The following is a 17,676-nucleotide window of genomic DNA, read 5'->3' on the forward strand; positions in this document are numbered from 1 at the left end:
GACCTACACCCTACTAATCAAGCCATGCTGTGGAGGCATCCAACATACAAAATAGAGGAAGATTGGCAACAAATGTTAGTTCAGGGCCAATCTTCCTCAAGAAAAAATTATTGAATACCTACGAATTATCAGGCTCTGTATCGGACGCCATTACATACGTATCCTGTGATCTTCACAAAACCCTAGGAGATGAGTAGTGTTAATGTTATTTAATAGCTAAGTGAATTGAGACTTAGAGATATGAAATGACTTCCCTAAGGTCACGTAGCTAATAAATGGCAAAGGCTAAAAAGATGAGTCCCCAGATCTTCTAGTTCCAGGGTCACTGCTGCCCTACCACATGTTCACTCCCCCACACTTCCTGAGGGAGATAACACTTAGCTCTAGTTAGGAGAAGACTGCTGAGTCAGCTGTCGCTGAGCTCTGTTACTGAGCGTCTCCCCTTTGAGCCATGGCCAGTTCTTCATGCGGGCCTTCCCTAGGGAAACCGTTGTTGTGAAAGGCCCTCAGCTGCTTCTCTAGGGCTTCCTTTGGCATCACCTTCTCCACTCACTTCCTGTCACTTCCCTGCACCTCCCTCCCGAACTTGACTGCCTGAGTTTCGATAGGGAAATGATACCACTTCTCCCTGGGCGTTCCATTCCAATCTCATGAGTTCTTTCCTACGTTTTCTTGGTTGGTTGGTTTTCTTTTGTTTATTAGCTCCAGCTGACTTCAGTCCTTCTGGAATATAAAAGCTCCTCAAGCTCGAGAACCTAATCTTTTTCTTCTCTTTTTCTCCTGCAGTGCCTTATGTCTCACTCTCTAGGGAGATGTTTAGTATATGCAGAATGGTTGGATGGATGATTTTAGTGATGATATTCCAATTGAGACTGTCTCTTATTTACTGGCTTTGAATTCTCAGTGGCACATCCTGGTCTTTCTGTGTAACACGTAATGCTCCTAATCTGTTCCCACTAACCCCTAACCCAGGTCCTGCTTCATTGTTGTCTGCATTGCTCTCGTCTCATCCTCATGTTGTGGAGGAGAGGCTGAAGGCCCTGAAGATTCCAAGGCCAGAGAAGCCCTGCTGTTGATGAGGGGAAGTCGCCTTGAGGAGAGTCAGATTAAAGAGGGAGAAAACTTGTCTCTGAGGTTCCAAAGACAGAACCAGAACCAAAAGGCAGAAACTCAAGCCGACAGGCTTTGTCTTGACATAAAACGAACAGTTAGATCTATCCCCAAATGGAGGTAGTGACCTCCCGTGACTAGAGGTATTTCGTCAGGGACTGGATGACAATGTGGGAGGGATGTTTTCAGGGAGAGGGAAGTGGAAGTATTGGATGGATGGTTGGATTAAACGGCCTTTAAGATCCTTCAAATCCTAAGAACTGTGGTTCTCTGATAGTCTCTGCTCTGCTTCCTCAGGCAGTCCCAAACCTAGTAAGCAGAGTCCTCTTTCTTTCCACCCCTCTTGAAAACCACAATTCTCATCTTATCCTGTATTTTATGGCTTGGGATTTGACTCCCTAATTCCCCTCCTGTCCTTTTGCTCCTCCTATAAATGTACATGCCTTCCACTTAACCCATGGCCGTTGTGTTCCTTTATGAAACAGAGTCGTCTTGTGGCTGGAGAATAGGCTTTGAAGGCAGGCAAACTTGGGTTTATTTGTCGTCTTCATTTGTTACCACCTGTGTGACTTTGGAAAAGCTTCTTTGAGTAGGGCTCTGAGCCCTAGATTTCTCACCAATAAAATGGAATGGGTGATATCTGAATAGCTGTAATACATGTAAATGCACATGTCTCAAACAGTAATAATGCCTTCCATCTGTCTGCTTTCTTCTACAATATTTGGGCACCTTATTCACCAGGCTTGTTCCTTCAAGGACAGCATGAAGTCCTACCACCAGCTCAGTGAATTTTAACTGGTATTTCCTTTCTTCCCTGACTCGTTGCTTATTTGGATTTTTATTTTTAGCAATATCAAAAAATATGAGGAGATGTCCATGTCCCATATGTGCTTTGAATGTTTCATAAGTGTTTGCGTGATTACTTTCACAGGCAAGGCCATCTTATATATGCCTGCTGTCACTGGTGCTATCTCTTTAGATAATACACTCCTAGAAGGCAGACAGTTTTATACAGCTCCCAACAGTGGACTCTGCATGGGACATTTAGTAAAAAGGGATTTCTGGATCTCAGTGATGGTTATGTTTTCCTTGCATTCAGGAAGTTTTTAGAAAACTATTTCTTGGAAAGAACCTTCTAAGATCTTTCTCCCCTAGAGACTGCCCTGAACAACATAGAAGAGAGAGTTAGATTTCTCTCAAATTATTTTTATTACTTCCCCCATTATTGATATTCTATACTGTACGCTTCATTAAAAACATTTATTGACACATTATACGCCAAGTACCATGCTAGGAATCGTACTCAGAATCAGGCCCTCAAGAACACCAGTATGTAAATCTATAATACATTGTGACAAACGCAACAATGCAAAGTACAGAGATGGCACAAAAGAGACAGTAACTAGAGAAAAATCTAGAAAAACTTTGTGGATGAGCAGATATTTGTAAAGTCAAAAAAGAAGGGACAGTTTATTATTGTGAAGGCATGGACCAGGTAAAACTGCAGGGTTCTTAGAGAAGTAATATAGTTAGAGATTACTAGAGGATAAGGTTCTACATAAGAAATGGCAGGTAATGAGCTAAAGAGGTAAGCAGAGGAAAGTATAGAGTTAGGGGAAGGGACATTTCCGTTATTCAAGAGAGAGAAATAAAGTACCAAGTAATGTCAAAGTAGATTTAAGCCACATTTTTTTTTCCTTTTTTGCCTTTGTCTGCCAACTAATAAAGAACCTGGAACTTCAAATGATAATATTGAATCTAATATAAAAGATAGTGAATTAAGCTCTGGCTCTACGAAAGCCCAGAATCTTGTGCATAGATTCAGAAAATATTTACTAAGCACCTGCTGTATGTACAGCTTTGGGCAAGATGCTGTGTGGAAAACAAAGATAAAACACAGTGCCATCCACAAATATATTTCAGTTTCATGGGTGAATTAAATGCTAGCAATAGGGGAATGAGAAGGCAAGTTACCTGTCATGGGTAGCAAACTTCTCCCCATCCATTTTGACAGAGGAAACCTCGGACTTTGATGAACCCACCACCCACCTCACCAACAACCAGCACCCCTGAACCGGATACCAGCACTGTACCCCAAGATGCTGCCACCATCCCCAGCTCAGCCATGCAGGCCCCCACAGGTAAGAGCAGATCATGGTGCTGGCTGCAACAAGCCCCAGGCCCCAGTGTCTGTACTTTATCTTGTCTCATACCAATAGTTAGCCCCCTGTCCATTTGTAAGCCTACATAGAATCCTTAAAAGAACATTTTTATCTTTGGCATTTGGAATAGTTACAGAGACACCTTCATCCTGCCAAAACAATCAAAGGAACTAGGGGAGATGTTCTGTAAACTCAGAGTAGGGGAGCTGGGGCATGGGAGAGGGTGGAGCTGAGGCCAGCACCGGGAGCTCCCTGGCCCAGTGTGTAATAATACTCATCCTTTCCAGTTTGGGGTGCTCCGTTCTTGGTGATACCTTCCAGAACCCTTTCAGCATTACAATAATCCTGCCACCACTCAAATATGTATGAAGCTGCTCTGATTTTTTTTTTTTGAACATCACCAATGGTGGCAAACCTTGGTACTGTGAGAGTAAACTTAATTTTCGAGACCAAGCAATGAATGTTTGATTCAAAAGCAAAATCTGATGGCTAAAGTTTGTGTGGTAATTAACCTGGGTTATGCCTATCTGTTCCTATTTTCATAAACTATCTATGAGGTAACTCTAAAAGGGCTACCCCTTTAGGATAGATATACAGCCTCCCAATAGGGTAACTGTAAAGAACAACACTCATTTTTTATGTGTAAATTAAGATGTATGTGTGAAACCTCACTCTTGTTACTCCACAGATACTCCATCTTTTGTGTGTGTGTGTGAGGAGGATTGGCCCTGAGCTAACATCTGTTGCCAGTCTTCCTCTTTTTGCTTGAGCAAGACTGTCCCTGGGCTAACATCTGTGTCAATCTTCTACTTTCTACGTGTGGGACACCACCACAGCATGGCTTGATGATGTGTAGGTCCCCGCAGGGATCTGAACCTGCGGACCTCGGGCCCCTGAAGCAGAGCGCATGAACTTAACCCCTCCACCACCAGTCCAGCCCCAATACTCCATCTTCTTTAGGGAAGTCTGAGCAATTGGAGTGATCCCCGTGAAAGTTGAGGTAGTCTTTTTCTTAGAAGGAGTTGAGTGTATCTCCACCCAAATCCTGGAATGTTAGAGGTTGAAGGAAAGGGCTGAATAAGCTTTGGAAGATTACAGGGCCTGCCTGTGGCATTTATGTCCAGCTCTAGTCAAGGTCCTATCACGTGATTTCTCCAAATGTATCATCTGCATCTAGCCCCAGCCGATTACTGGTTTGCTGACCAGTGGCCTATGCCCCTAAGCTCCAAAGATGAGGACGTAAGGACAGATGAACACCTTGGTGAAAATATTGGTTACTTTTTCCAGCCTCATGACATTCCCCCTAGTTGCCTGTAAACCTGCTTTGCTTGCTCCACATCATCCTAGATGCCACTTAGGTCTCTAGGTGCCTTTTCAGTAACACCTGGAAGACCCAGAGCAGCGGGAGCTTTGTGACTGCGCCTCGCTGTTCCATGTGAAGGATGTGGACCATCACTCTGGCAGCCAGTGATCTGGCATCCCTCCCTTGGCCTGGATCTCATGGGCTAGGAAAAGTGGACACTTGCTTTGTATCTTTGTTTCCTGCTCTTGGCCAGGCTGTGGCAGTCTTGACTGTCACTGTGTCACCATCCCCTGATTGGGCCTTGGCTCATCCTGTGTGACCTTGACATCACTTCCCTTCTGAGCCTGTTTCCACACCTATACAACGATGGGATTAGTCCAGGTTACCTTTATAGTCCCTTCAAATGTTAACAATGGAAGCTATCATAGATTGAAAGCTGTGTGCCCCACTATATCCTTCATCACGTAGCTTTAATTTTTTAGCTACACAACACTTTTGAGAGTTTTTATATTTATCAGAGTTATATACATGCTCATAGTTTAAAGGAACAATAGGTCCACGAGAATTATTACAGAAACAAAATGAACAGACCCACCATCCCCCTGTCATTTACTTCTCACCAAAGGCAATCATTTTTAATTCAGCTGGTTCTTTTATTTACTTCCATATATGTAAATGGCATGTTTATATGGCTATTTTTTTTTAGCTTTAAGCATTTTTCAGCTGACAACCCACTTTAGAAGATGAGGATCTAACTCTTTTTAATCTCCTTGCCCCTTACCCACCCTCACATACTTCCCTGTCTTAATACCATGATACTGTAATTTTGATTAGATTGTTACAGCTTGTTAAATGCTGTTCTCAATTGGGCCGTGTAATGTACTGTGATTACTTTTCCTTTGTTGCACATTTTGTTTTCAGAGTAAATCTTGATTGCTTTGTTATGTTTTTGTTTTGCTATGTGCTTATTACTGATTCAACCTTAAACTCTCTTACTACTGTATACGTCTCTTTTATAATGTTCAAGCACATTGTATGTTCTATCCATGTCAAACCCTAAGAGATCTCTCCTAGAGCCTTCTGAGTTCCTTGGCATCCTCTTCACCTCTCTCGGGTTATCTCCAGTTTGCTCCTAACCATGTCTTTGTTTTCCCATGTAAATCTTTCTTAAATTTACGTCTTTAGTTTTGTATGAAACCTGTTTATTCTCTTTGAAGCTTCTCTTCATCCTCAGTCTTCTGAAATTTCACGTGGGGTGTGAGTGTTTCACCTCCCACGCTAGACACTTCACTTAGTGTGTCCACCCCATTCTTCAGTTTCTTGAAATTTTCTTAAATTCTTTCATCAGTGATTTCCCTCCACTTCTTTTTCTCTTTTCACTCTTTCTGGCATGCATCTTATTCAGATGTCGAACCTCTTGAACTCGTCGTCTAATATTCTTGACCGTCTTTATTCTTATCCCTATTCTCTGTCTTTTTGCTCAACTTTCCTCAAGCTTTCCTCGACTATATCTTCCAACCTTTGTATTGAGTTTTTTGTTTCTGATGTATTACTTTTAAAGTATCATTATTTATTACTCTAATAGCATTTTCCAAAGGGTGTTTGGTGGAAAACCAGTCCTGCAAAATGCTTCGCAAGAAGAATTTCACGTATGTTTAGGAACTTTGGTCACGTACGTTTGGGAAACGCTTGTACTCCACTTCCCCACTCTTGGACATTTGCGTCTGCTATGGAGAGCTCTTTTTTGTCTTCTGAATTTTTTGCTAGCCTATTTTTTTTAGGTTCACAGCAAAATTGAGCTGAAGGTGCAGAGGTTTCCCATTTACTCCCTGTCCCCACACATGCATGGCCTTCTCGGATATCAACATCCCCCACCAGAGTAGGACATTTGTTTCAGTTGATGAACCCACACTGAAATATCATTATCACCCAAAGTCCATAGTGTACGTTAGGGTTCTCTCTTGGTACTGTATGTTCTGTGGGTTTTGGCAAATACGTAATGACATGTGTTCACCATTATAGTGTCATACAGAACAGTGTCACTGCCCTAAGAATCCTCTGTGCTCTGCCTAATCCTCCCTCCCTCCCCAAAACCCCTGGCAGCCACTGAGCTGGTTACTGTCTCTGTAATTTTGTCTTTCCCAGAATGTCATACAGTTAAAATCATGCAATCTGTAGGCTTTTCACATTGATCTTTTCACTTAGTAATATGCATTGAAATTTCCTCTGTGTCTCTTCATGGCTTGATAGCTCATTTCTTTTTAGGGCTGAGTAATATACTAGCTATCCTACGATTCATTTATCCGTTCACCTACTGAAGAACATGTTGGTTGCTTCCAAGTTTTGGCAGTTATAAATAAAGGTGCAGTGAACATCCATGTGCAGGGTTTTGTGTGGATGTAAGTTTTCAGTTCCTTTGGGTTTATACCAAGGAATGTGACTGCTGGATATAGAGTATGGTAAGAGTATGTTTAGTTTGGTAAGAAGTCACCAAACTGTCTTGCAAAATGACTATACCATTTTGTGTTCCCACAAGCCATGAATGAGAATTCCTGTTGCTCCTTGTCAACATTTGGTGGTGTCAGTGTTCTGGATTTTGGCCATTCTAATAGGTGTGTAGTGGTATCTCATTTTTTTTTAAATTTGCATTTCTCTAATGACATACAATGTGGAACAGCTTTTCACATGCTTTTTTGTCATTTGCATATCTTCTTTGGTGAGTTGTCTGTGAAGATCTTTGGCCTATTTTTTAATCAAGTTGTTAGTTTCTTATTGTTTTTAAGTGTCCTTTGTAGTATATTTTGGATAACAATTTTATTTTATTTTTGCCAAGAAAGATTCGCCCTGGGCTGACATCCCTTGCCACTCTTCCTTTTTTTTTTTCCACTTGAGGAAGATTAGCCCTGAGCTAACATCTGTGCCAGTTCCTCTATTTTGTATGTGGGTTGCTGCCACATCATGGCTGATGAGTGGTGTAGGTCTGCACCTGGGACCCAAACCTGTGAACTTGGGCCGCCAAAGCAGAGTGCACTGCTTAACCACTAGACCACAGGGCCAGCCCCACCAATTCTTTATCAGATGTGTCCTTTGCAAGTATTTTCTCCTAGTGTGTGGCTTGTCTTCTCATTCTCTTGACATTGTCTTTCACAGAGCAGAAGGTTTTAGTTTTAAGGAATCCAGTTTATCAATTATTTCCTTCCTGGATTGTGCCTCTTGTGTTGTATCTGAAAAGTCATTGCCATACCCAAGATCAATGTGGTTTTCTTCTATGTTATCTTCTAGGAGTTTGATAGTTTTGAATTTTACATTTAGGTCTGTGATGTATTTTGAATTAATATTTGTGAAAGGTGTAAAATCTGTGTCTAGATTCCCTTTTTTGTGTGTGGCTGTCTAGTTGTTTCAGCATCATTGATTGAAAAGATTATCTTTGCTCCACTGTATTACCTTTGTCAAAGATCAGTTGACTATGTTGATGTGGGACATTTCTGGGCTCTCTGTTCTGTTCCGTTGATCTATTTGTTCTGTCCCAGTGCCACACTGTCTTTATTACTGTAGCTTTAAGTCTTGAAGTTGGATAGTGTCAGTCCTCTGACTTTGTTCTTCTCTTTCAGTATTCTCTTGGCATTTCTGGATCTTTTGCCTCTCCATATAAACTTTAGAATCAGTCTGTCAATAGCCACAAAATAACTTTCTGGAGTTTGGGTTGAGATTGCATTGAATCTGTAGATCAAGTTGGAAAGAACTGACATCTTGATAGTATGGAGTCTTCCTATCCATGAACATGGGATAGCTTGCCATTTATTTAGTTCTTTATAGATTTTGTTCATCAGAGTTTTGTAGGTTTCCTCATATAAATCTCATACATATTTTGTTAGATTTATACCTAAGTATTTGATTTTGGGAGGTGCTAATGTAAATGGTATTGTGTTTTTAGTTTCAATTTGCTGTTATATAGGAAAGCAAATGACTTTTGTATATTAACCTTGTATCCTGCAACCTTGCTATAATTGCTTATTAGTTCCAGGAATTCTTTGTCAATTCTTTTGCATCTTGTACATAGACAATCTTGTCATCTACAAACAAAGAGAGTTTTATGCCTTCCCAAACTGTATACCTTTTATTTCTTTTTCTTGTCTTATTACATTAGTTAGGACTTCCAGTATGGCATTGAAAAGTTGTGGTGAGAGGGGACATCATTGCCTTGTTCTGATCATAGTGGGAAAGCTTCTAGTTTCTCACCCTTAAGTATGATGTTAGCTGTAGGTTTTTTGTAGATGTTCTTTATCAAGTTGTGGAAGTTCTCCTCTGTTCCTAGTTTGCTGAGAACTTTTATCATGAATGGGTCTTGGATTTTGTCAAATTTTTTTTGCATCTATTGGTATGATCATGTGATATTTCTTCTTTAACCCATTGATGTGATTGATTATATTAATTGATTTTTGAATGTTGAACTAGCCTTGCCTACCTGGGATAAATCCCATTTGGTTGTAGTGTATAATTCTTTTTATATATTGTTGGATTCAATTTGCTAATATTTTGTTGAGGATTTTTGCATCTGTGTTCATGAGAGAGATTGGTCTGTAATTTTCTTTTCTTGTAGCGTCTCTCTGGTTTTGGTATTAGGGTAATGCTGGCCTTATAGAATGAATTAAGAAGTAATCTCTGCTGTTTTCTGAAAGAGATTATACAGAATTGATAAAATATATTTCTTAAATGTTGGGTGAATCCATCTAAGCCTGGTGCTTTCTATTTTTCAAAGGTTATTCACTGTTGATTCAAATACTTTAATAGATATAGTCCTGTTCAGATGGTCTTTTTCTTCTCGTGTGAGTTTTGGCAGATTGTGTCTTTACAGAATTGGTCCATTTCATCTAGATTATCAAATTAATAGGCATATAATTATAGTATTCCTTTATTATCTTTTTAATGACCATGGATCTGTAGTGATATCCGATCCTCTTTCTTTTCTGATATTACTAACTTGTATCATCTCTCTTTTTTCTTATTTAGCCTGTGTAAAGGCTTATCAACTTTATTGATCTTTTCAAAGAACTAGCTTTTGGTTTCATTGATTTTTCTCTTTTGACTTCCTGTTTTCAATTGCATTGCTTTCTGCTCTAATTTTTATTATTTTAAAACAAACACATTTTAAAGTAATTTTAATTTCTTCTGCTGCTTACTTTGGATTTAATTTGCTCTTCTTTTTCTAGTTTCCTAAGGTAGAAGCTTAGATTATTGATTTTAGATCTTTCTGCTCTTCTAATATATGCATTCAAGGCATAAATTTCCCTCTATCCACTGCTCTTGCTGCATCCCCAAAATTTTGATGTTGTATTTTCATTTAAGTCAAAATATTTTTAAGTTTTTCTTGATATCTTCTCTGACCCATATGTTATTTAAAAATGTATTTTTAAATCTCCAAGTATTTGGGAATTGTCCACCTATCTTTCTGTTACTGATTTCCAGTTTAATTCCATTGTAGTCTAACAGCAGACATCGTATGATCTATTCTTTTAAACTTGTTAAGTTGTGTTTTTGGCCTAGAATGTGGTCTGTCTTGGTGAATGTTCCATGTGAGCTTGAGAAGCATGTGTATTCTACTGTTGTTGGATGAAGTAGTCTATAGATATCAATTATATCCAGTTGATTGATGATGCTGTTGAGTTCAACAGTTTTCTTAGGTTTTCTGTCTGCTTGATCTGTCCATATTTGATAGAGGGATGTTAGGGATGTTGACGTCTCCAACTGTAATAGTGGATTCATCGTTTCTCCTTGCAGTTCTACGAGTTTTTCCCTCCTGTATTTTGATGCTCTGTTGTTAGGTGTATACACAGTAAGAATTGATAAGTTTTCTCTTTTTTTTCTGGGTTGTTTTTTTTTTTTTGGTTTTTTGAGGAAGGTTAGCCCTGAGCTAACATCAGCCACCAATCTTCCTCTTTTTTCATGAGGAAGACTGGCCCTGTGCTAACATCTGTGCCCATCTTCCTCTGCTTTATATGTGGGATACCTGCCACAGCATGGCTTGACAAGCAGTGCATTAGGTGCACACCCAGGATCCGAACCAGTGAACCCTGGGTCGCCAAAGTGGAACGTGTGAACTTAACCATTGCACCACCGGGCCGGCCCTGATAAGTTTTCTTACGTAATTGACCTCTATATCATTTTCTAATGCCCTTCTTTATCTGTGATAACTTTCCTTGCTCAGAAATCTGCTCTGTCTGAAATTAATATAGCTACTCCCACTTTTTTTTTTCTGAGGAGGATTCGCCCTAAGCTAACATCTGTTGCCAATCCTCCTCTTTTTTTGCTTGAGGAAGATTAGCCTTGAGCTAACATCTGTGCCAGTCTTCCTCTATTTTGTGTGTGGGTCACAGCCACAGCATGGCTTGCCAAGTGGTGCCATGTCCACACCCGGGATCCGAACTGGTGAACCCCAGGCCGCCAAAGCAGAACGTGCAAACTTAACCACTGCGCCACTGGGCCGGCCCCTCTATTCCTTTACTTTTAATCTATATGTGTCTTTATATTTAAAGTGAGTTTCCTGTAGACAACATATAGTTGGGCCTTATTTTCTGGTCCACTTTGGGAATCTGTCTTTTAATTGATATGTTTAGACCATTGACATTTACAGTGATTATTGATAGGGTTGGATAAACATTTACCACGTTTTTACAGTTTCCTGTTTGTTGCCCCTGTCTGTTCCCGTTTTTGTCTTCCACTCTTCTTCTGCCTTCTGTGGTTTTAACTGAGCGTTTTGTATAATTTCATTTTTTTCTCCTGTCTTAGCGTATCGGTAATACTTCTTTTTTTACTTTTTCTAGTGGTTAGCCTTGAGTTTTCCGTATACATTTATAACTAATCCAAGTCTGCTTTCAAATAACACTGTACCACTTCACACATGTAATAAAATAATCCAGGTCCCTCCTGCCCGTTTCTTGTCTGATTGCTGTTATTCAGTTCATTTCGCTTACATGTAAGTATGCATAAGCACATGTATGTACCACACATAAGCACACACAAATATATCATGATTATTTTTATTTTGAACAAACTGCTATCTGTTAGATCAATTAAGAAAAATTAGTTTTTATTTTGCCTTCACCTGTTCCTTCTCCGGTGCTCTTTTTGTCTTTATGTAGACCCGAGTTTCTGACCTATATTATTTTCCTTCTCTCTAAGGAACTTCTTTAACATTTCTTGTACGTCAGGTGTATTAGCAACAGACTCCTTAAATTTTTCTTCATCTGAGAAAGTCTTTATTTCTCCTCCATTTTTGAAGGATAATTTTGCAGGATACAGAATTCTAGGTTGGTGGTGTTGTCTCTCAACACTTTAAATATTATACTCCATTCTCTTCTTGCTCAAATGGTTTCTAAGTATGTACTTTTTATTGTCGTTCCTATATTGATAAGATGATTTTTTTCCTCTAATTTCTTTCAAGATTTTTTCTTTATCTTTGACTTTCTGCATTTTGAATATAATAGGCCTAGGTGTAGTTTTTTTTTGTCATTTATCCTGCTTGGTATTCTCTGACGTTCCTGGATCTGTGCTTTGATGTCTGACATTAATTTGGGGAAATTCTCTTGTCACTGTTGCTTCATATATTTCTTCTGTTCCTTTCTCTTCTTATTCTCTGTTTCCATTTCTTCTTCTAGCATTTCCATCATGTGTATGTTACACATTTTGTAGTTGTCTCACAGTTCTTGGATAGTCTATCCTGGGGTTGTTTTGTTTTTGTTTTTGTTTTCAGTCTTTTTTCTCTTTGCTTTTCAGTTTTGGAGGTTTCTATTGAGATATCCTCAAGCCCAGTCATTTTTTCCTTGGTCATGTCCCGTCTACTAATGAGCCCATCAAAGGTGTTCTTCATTTCTCTTACAGTGTTTTCGGTCTCCAGCATTTCTTTTTGATTCTTTGTTAGAGTTTCCATCTCTCTATGTGCATTGCCCATCTGTTTCAAATGTTGTCTACTTTGTCCATTAGGGCCCTGAGCATATTAATCATAGTTATTTTAAACTTCCAGTCTAATAATTCCAGCATCCCTGCCATGTCTGAGTCTAGTTGTGATGCTTGCTCTGTCTCTTCAAACTGTGTTTTTTGCCTTTTAGTATACTTTGTAATTTTTTCTTCATAGCCAGACATGGTGTACTGGGTAAAAAACATTGTTGTAGATAGGCCTTTAGTAATGCGATGGGAAGGTATTGGAGGAGAAGTGTTCTGTAGTCCTGTGGTTAGGTCTGTCTTTGGTGAGCCTATGCCCCTGGGCTGTGAACTTCACCAGTGCTTCTTCGTCCTCCCCACTCCCCTTAGATGGCACAGGATGGCTGGAGGGGCTGGAGTTGGGTATTTTCCTTCTGCCAGGTTAGGCTCTGATCAAATCCCAGCAAGGTTAAACTAGCAAAATAGTTTCTCCTGAGGGCAGGTGTTGTAAAGAACAGAATGCTATGGTGTATTTTTAAATGGTTCCTTCACCGCAACCCCTGCTGCTGGAAGCATGAGGGGTCTTTTCTCCCACATTCACTGTGAGAACCTGGTCGAGCTCCTGGAGGTAAAACTCACGAAAGTGTGGGTTCCCTCCCCCGCCCCCATGACTGGGTCCACCTGGAGTTTTTTAACTCTCAGACTGGTCTTCACTGAGCTTTCTGCAATTCATCAATTACAGTTTAGATTTTCCCACCTCAGCACTGGGTCCGATGGAGGTTTCTGCTCTGGTAAATTGTGATTGTCTGTATTCATCTGTCTGTGTCTCCACATTTTAGGGGCAGCAGTTTGCACTGTGACCTCACTTCCCTGATGGATCTAAAAAGGATTGTTGATTTTTCAGTTTGTTCAGCTTTTTACTTGTTAGGATGGAGTTGCTACTCCAAGCTCCTTACATGCTAGACCCTTCTCAGAATTTTTTTTTTTTTTTGCCTCAAATTCTGATTTCATAGATGCAATAGAAAACCAAAACATGACAGTATACAAAAATATCTAGATAACCTTAAGATTGAAGGATTTTTAAAACAAGACAGTAAGTACAAACTAAGAAAAGGTATGTAACCTTTTATATACCTGTAAAAGGCAATAGTAATATATTCAACTATACTAAAATTCAGACAGCTCCTCTCTCTTCCACATGGCATCAGTTGGGGCTGGAGGATCCACTTCCAAGATGGTTCATTCACATAGCTAGCAAAGTTGGTGCTGGCTGTTGATTTTCTACACAGACCTCTCCAAAGGGTAGCTTGGGCTTCCTCATACCATGGTGGCTGTCTTCCTAGAGCAAGTGTCCCAAGAGACAAGTGGAGGCTACCATTTTCTTAATACTTGAGCCCAAAAATTAACATAGCATCATTTCCCCTATATTCTGATGATCAAGCAGTCAGAGAGCCTAGATTCAAGAGAAGGGGTAAAGACCCCACCTGTCAATGGGAGAAGGGTCAAAGAATTATGGACCATATTTTAAAACCACCTTAGTCCACTTTCTGCATATAAATTATTTACATTTGTCCCACTTGAAAAATTCTCTCTTCTCCTTGCAAGATTCTCCATTAAAAGTCTCATCGTGGGGCCAGCCCTGTGGCTGAGTCATTAAATTTATACGCTCTGGTTTGGCAGCCTCGGATTCCCAGGTTCGGATCCTGGTCACTCATCAAGCCATTCTGTGGCAGCATCCCATGTAGAAGAACTAGAATGACCTACAACTGGGATATACAATATGTACTGGGACTTTGGGGAGAAAAAAAATCTCATCCCTTTACAACATGAGGCTCCAGATCTAGGATTTTGTCATCTAAATCAGATCCAGATGCCAATGAGACCTGTCAAGTGTAGTTTCTCAGGAACAGCTCCTTGAGTGTAGTTCTTCTCAGTCTGGAGACCTGTGAACAAAAGAAACATGTTGTCTGCTCCCCACATACCCAACATACGATGGTGGGTCAGGCATAGGATAACTTACAGATACACCCAGCCAAACGGGGAGAAAAACTAGAGGCACGTAGCCATCACTGGTCTATAGAAATTCTGAAATCCAGCTGGACACATGTTGCCAGTTCCTTGATTAGATTCAATGCTGCTTTCTGGGAATTGTTTTCCCTGGTTCTTGGTTTTCTCCTCTGAATCATTCTTCCTTTTCCATGAGAAAACTGACATTGCCTACTCAGTCTTCTTTCTGCCTGTAAAAGGTTAGGAGTCTAAAAGATTTTTTTCATTTTGTACCATCTTTGTTGCTTTTAGTCCTAGCTGGCAATGCCTCTGCTGGAATGATTCTATTAGAAACTTGAGGTGTTTTCTATGAATACTGTTGGGATTTACTTCAGAAGATAAAAGCTACAACCAAAAATCTCTTACAGTTAAACCCTTCTCTGCTTGAACTCCCTGTACAGCTGCTGTGAGACAATGCCCTTAAGATTCTTAAAAATCCTATTGTTTAAGGGAGAGAATCTGAGAGCTTTGCTCTTAAGATTCTTAGAGGGCCTTTTGGTCTGAAAGAGTTTATGAAGCACAGTCTTAAATCGTTCTGCTATGTTAACAAAAGATTTTATTGTCCCATTCTGGATTTGACCCTTTTTTAATTTAGAATTATTTGCCTTCTGGAGAGACTGGAAATGAGAAGTAATTTTATTTCTGACCTCTGTAAGTCCTGGGCTTTTTTTATTTTGTGGGGGTTTTTTTTCTTTTTTTTTTTTTATTGCGTTCATAATAGTTTACATCGATGTGAGATTTCAGTTGTACAGTATTTCTTGTCTGTCACACATAAGTGCTCCCCTTCACCCCCTATTACCACCCCCTACCTCCCTTCCCCTAGTAACCACTGAGCTGTTTTCTTTGTCCATGTGTATGTTTATATTCCACATATGAGTGAAATCATCTGGTGTTTGTCTTTCTCAGACTGACTTATTTCGCTTAGCATAATTCCCTCTAGGTGCTTCCATGTTATTGCAAATGGGATGAATTTGTCTTTTTTATGGCTGAGTAGTACTCCATTGTATATGTACACCACATCTTCTTTGTCCACTCATCCGTCAATGAGTACTCAGATGGTTTCCACGTCTCGGCTATTGTGAATAGTGCTGCAGTGAACATGGGGGTGCATATGTTACTTTGGATCGTTGATTTCAAGTTGTTTGGGTAAATACCCAGTAGTGGGATGGCTGGGTCATATGGTATTTCTATTTTTAGTTTTTTTGAGGAATCTCCATGCTGTTTTCCATAGTGGCTGCACCAGTTTACACTCCCACCAGCAGCGTATGCGGCTTCCCTTCTCTCCACACCTTCTCCATTTGTTATTTTTGGTCTTAGTGATTATAGCCATTTTAATAGGTGTAAGGTGGTATCTTAGTGTAGTTTTGATTTGTGTTTTCCTGATGATTAGTGCTGTTGAACATCTTTTCATGTGTGTATTCGCCATCTGTTTATCTTCTTTGGAAGAATGTCTGTTCATCTCCTCTGCCCATTTTTTGATTGAGTTGTTTGTTTTTTTATTGTTCATTTGTGTGAGTTCCTTATATATTATGGAGGTTAACTCCTTGTCAGATACATAATTTGCAAATATTTTCTCCCAGTTGGTGGGTTGCCTCTTTGTTTTGATTCTGGTTTCTTTTTTTTTTATTCTGGTTTCTGCGGAAGCTCTTTAGTCTGATGAGCCTTTTTTTTTTTTAAGATTTTATTTTTTTCCTTTTTCTCCCTAAATCCTCCCCAGTACAAAGTTGCGTATTCTTAGTTGTAGGTCCTTTCAGTTGTGGCATGTGGGACGCCACCTCAGCATGGCCTGATGAGCAGTGCCATGTCCGCACCCAAGATTTGAACCGGTGAAACCCTGGGCCACTGCAGCAGAGCGCGCGAACTTAACCACTCGGCCGCGGGGCCAGCCCCCTGATGAACTCTTCTGTGGGGTTTTTTTAAACTCGTCTCTCTCATCTTGCGTTTTTATCACAGGCGGTAAGAAGAAGCCAGACGGATCTTTCATTGCTTTGTCTGGAAATCACTTTAGCTATTTCACTGAGTTCCTCAGGTGCCTGTCCTGTTTCCATGTTACTGCAAGTGACAGTGGTGTCAGACTTTCCACCACTGCCTAGCAAGTGTCCCCGTCCTCCATCTTTCCATAAGATTTTCCTCAGTTCCTTTAAGCCTTTGCTGACAGCTTCCTCAAGACCCTTTAGGCTTCCATTAAAACTCGACTTACAACCCTTTCACCTTTCACTCAACACTCTTTTTGTGGCTCTTTGTGCTTCTTTATGCTGCCAGTCCCAAAGCCAATGCCATGCGTGTTAGGCTTTCTTACTGCAGCACCTATTTCTGGTACCACAGGCTGTTGCAATAGTCTTCTGCTACGAAACAAACCACCACAAAACTTGATGGCTTAAAACAGCAGTGTAGGAGGGCTGGGTGGCAACAGCTTGTCTCTGTGCCACGCAGTGTCAGCTGTGGTGGCTGGACTAGGACTGGAGGATCTCCTTTCACCACATGGCTGACAGGCTGGCTCTGGCTGTTGGTTTCTCTCCACATGCGCCTCACCACTGGGTGTCTTTGCCTCCTCACACTGGGTAGGTGGATTCCAAGAGTGAATGTCCCAAGAAACATTAAGTGGAAACTGCTGGCTTCTTAAGCTCTGGGCCCAGAAACTGGCACAGGGTCATTTCCACCATACTCTATTGGTCAAGTATCACGGAGATCAATGGAAGGAATGTCAAAGAATTTGGGGCCCATGTGTTAAAACTGCCACATTTTTCTAAGGATTCTGTAGTTTGCCTTTTCTATTTCACTCTTTAATCCATGTAAAATTTCTTTTCTTAATCATCACTGGAGTGGTCATATTTTTGCCTTTTTGTGTGTTTTAATTAGGTGTATTTTACATACAGTGAAATGTATGGATGTTAAGTGTACAATTTGAAGAATTTTATTCATTGTAAGCACCCATGTAACTATCACAATTAAAAGTCATTTCTACCACCCCCAGAAGTTCCCTCATGCCTCCTTGCTCCAGTCTTCACTCCCACCTTTCTTCTGATTTCTGTAAGTTTAGATTAGATTTTTCTGTGCTTGAACTGAATGGAAATGAAGTCATGCTACATATACCCTTTTGGATCTGGTTTCTTTCTCTCCAAATGTTGGTGAGATGCA

General features: G+C 40.2%; 1 protein-coding gene across 47 annotated transcripts in view; it reads left to right on the forward strand.

Annotated features, from left to right (window-relative positions):
• SCMH1 (Scm polycomb group protein homolog 1) overlaps window positions 1-17,676 on the forward strand; it is a 185,703-nt gene that overhangs the window by 142,167 nt on the left and 25,860 nt on the right. For 41 of the 47 annotated variants that reach the window (XM_044770489.2, XM_070510191.1, XM_044770506.2 and 38 more), the window contains one exon: window positions 3,125-3,251. The exons of the other annotated variants lie outside the window; for them this stretch is intronic. In XM_044770489.2, the coding sequence (XP_044626424.1) occupies window positions 3,125-3,251 (127 nt within the window). The remainder of the gene's footprint in view (window positions 1-3,124; window positions 3,252-17,676) is intronic. 47 annotated transcript variants of the gene reach the window in all.

The sequence above is a fragment of the Equus asinus genome, chromosome 5 (assembly GCF_041296235.1).
Source record: "Equus asinus isolate D_3611 breed Donkey chromosome 5, EquAss-T2T_v2, whole genome shotgun sequence".
Classification (NCBI taxonomy): Eukaryota; Metazoa; Chordata; class Mammalia; order Perissodactyla; family Equidae; genus Equus; species Equus asinus.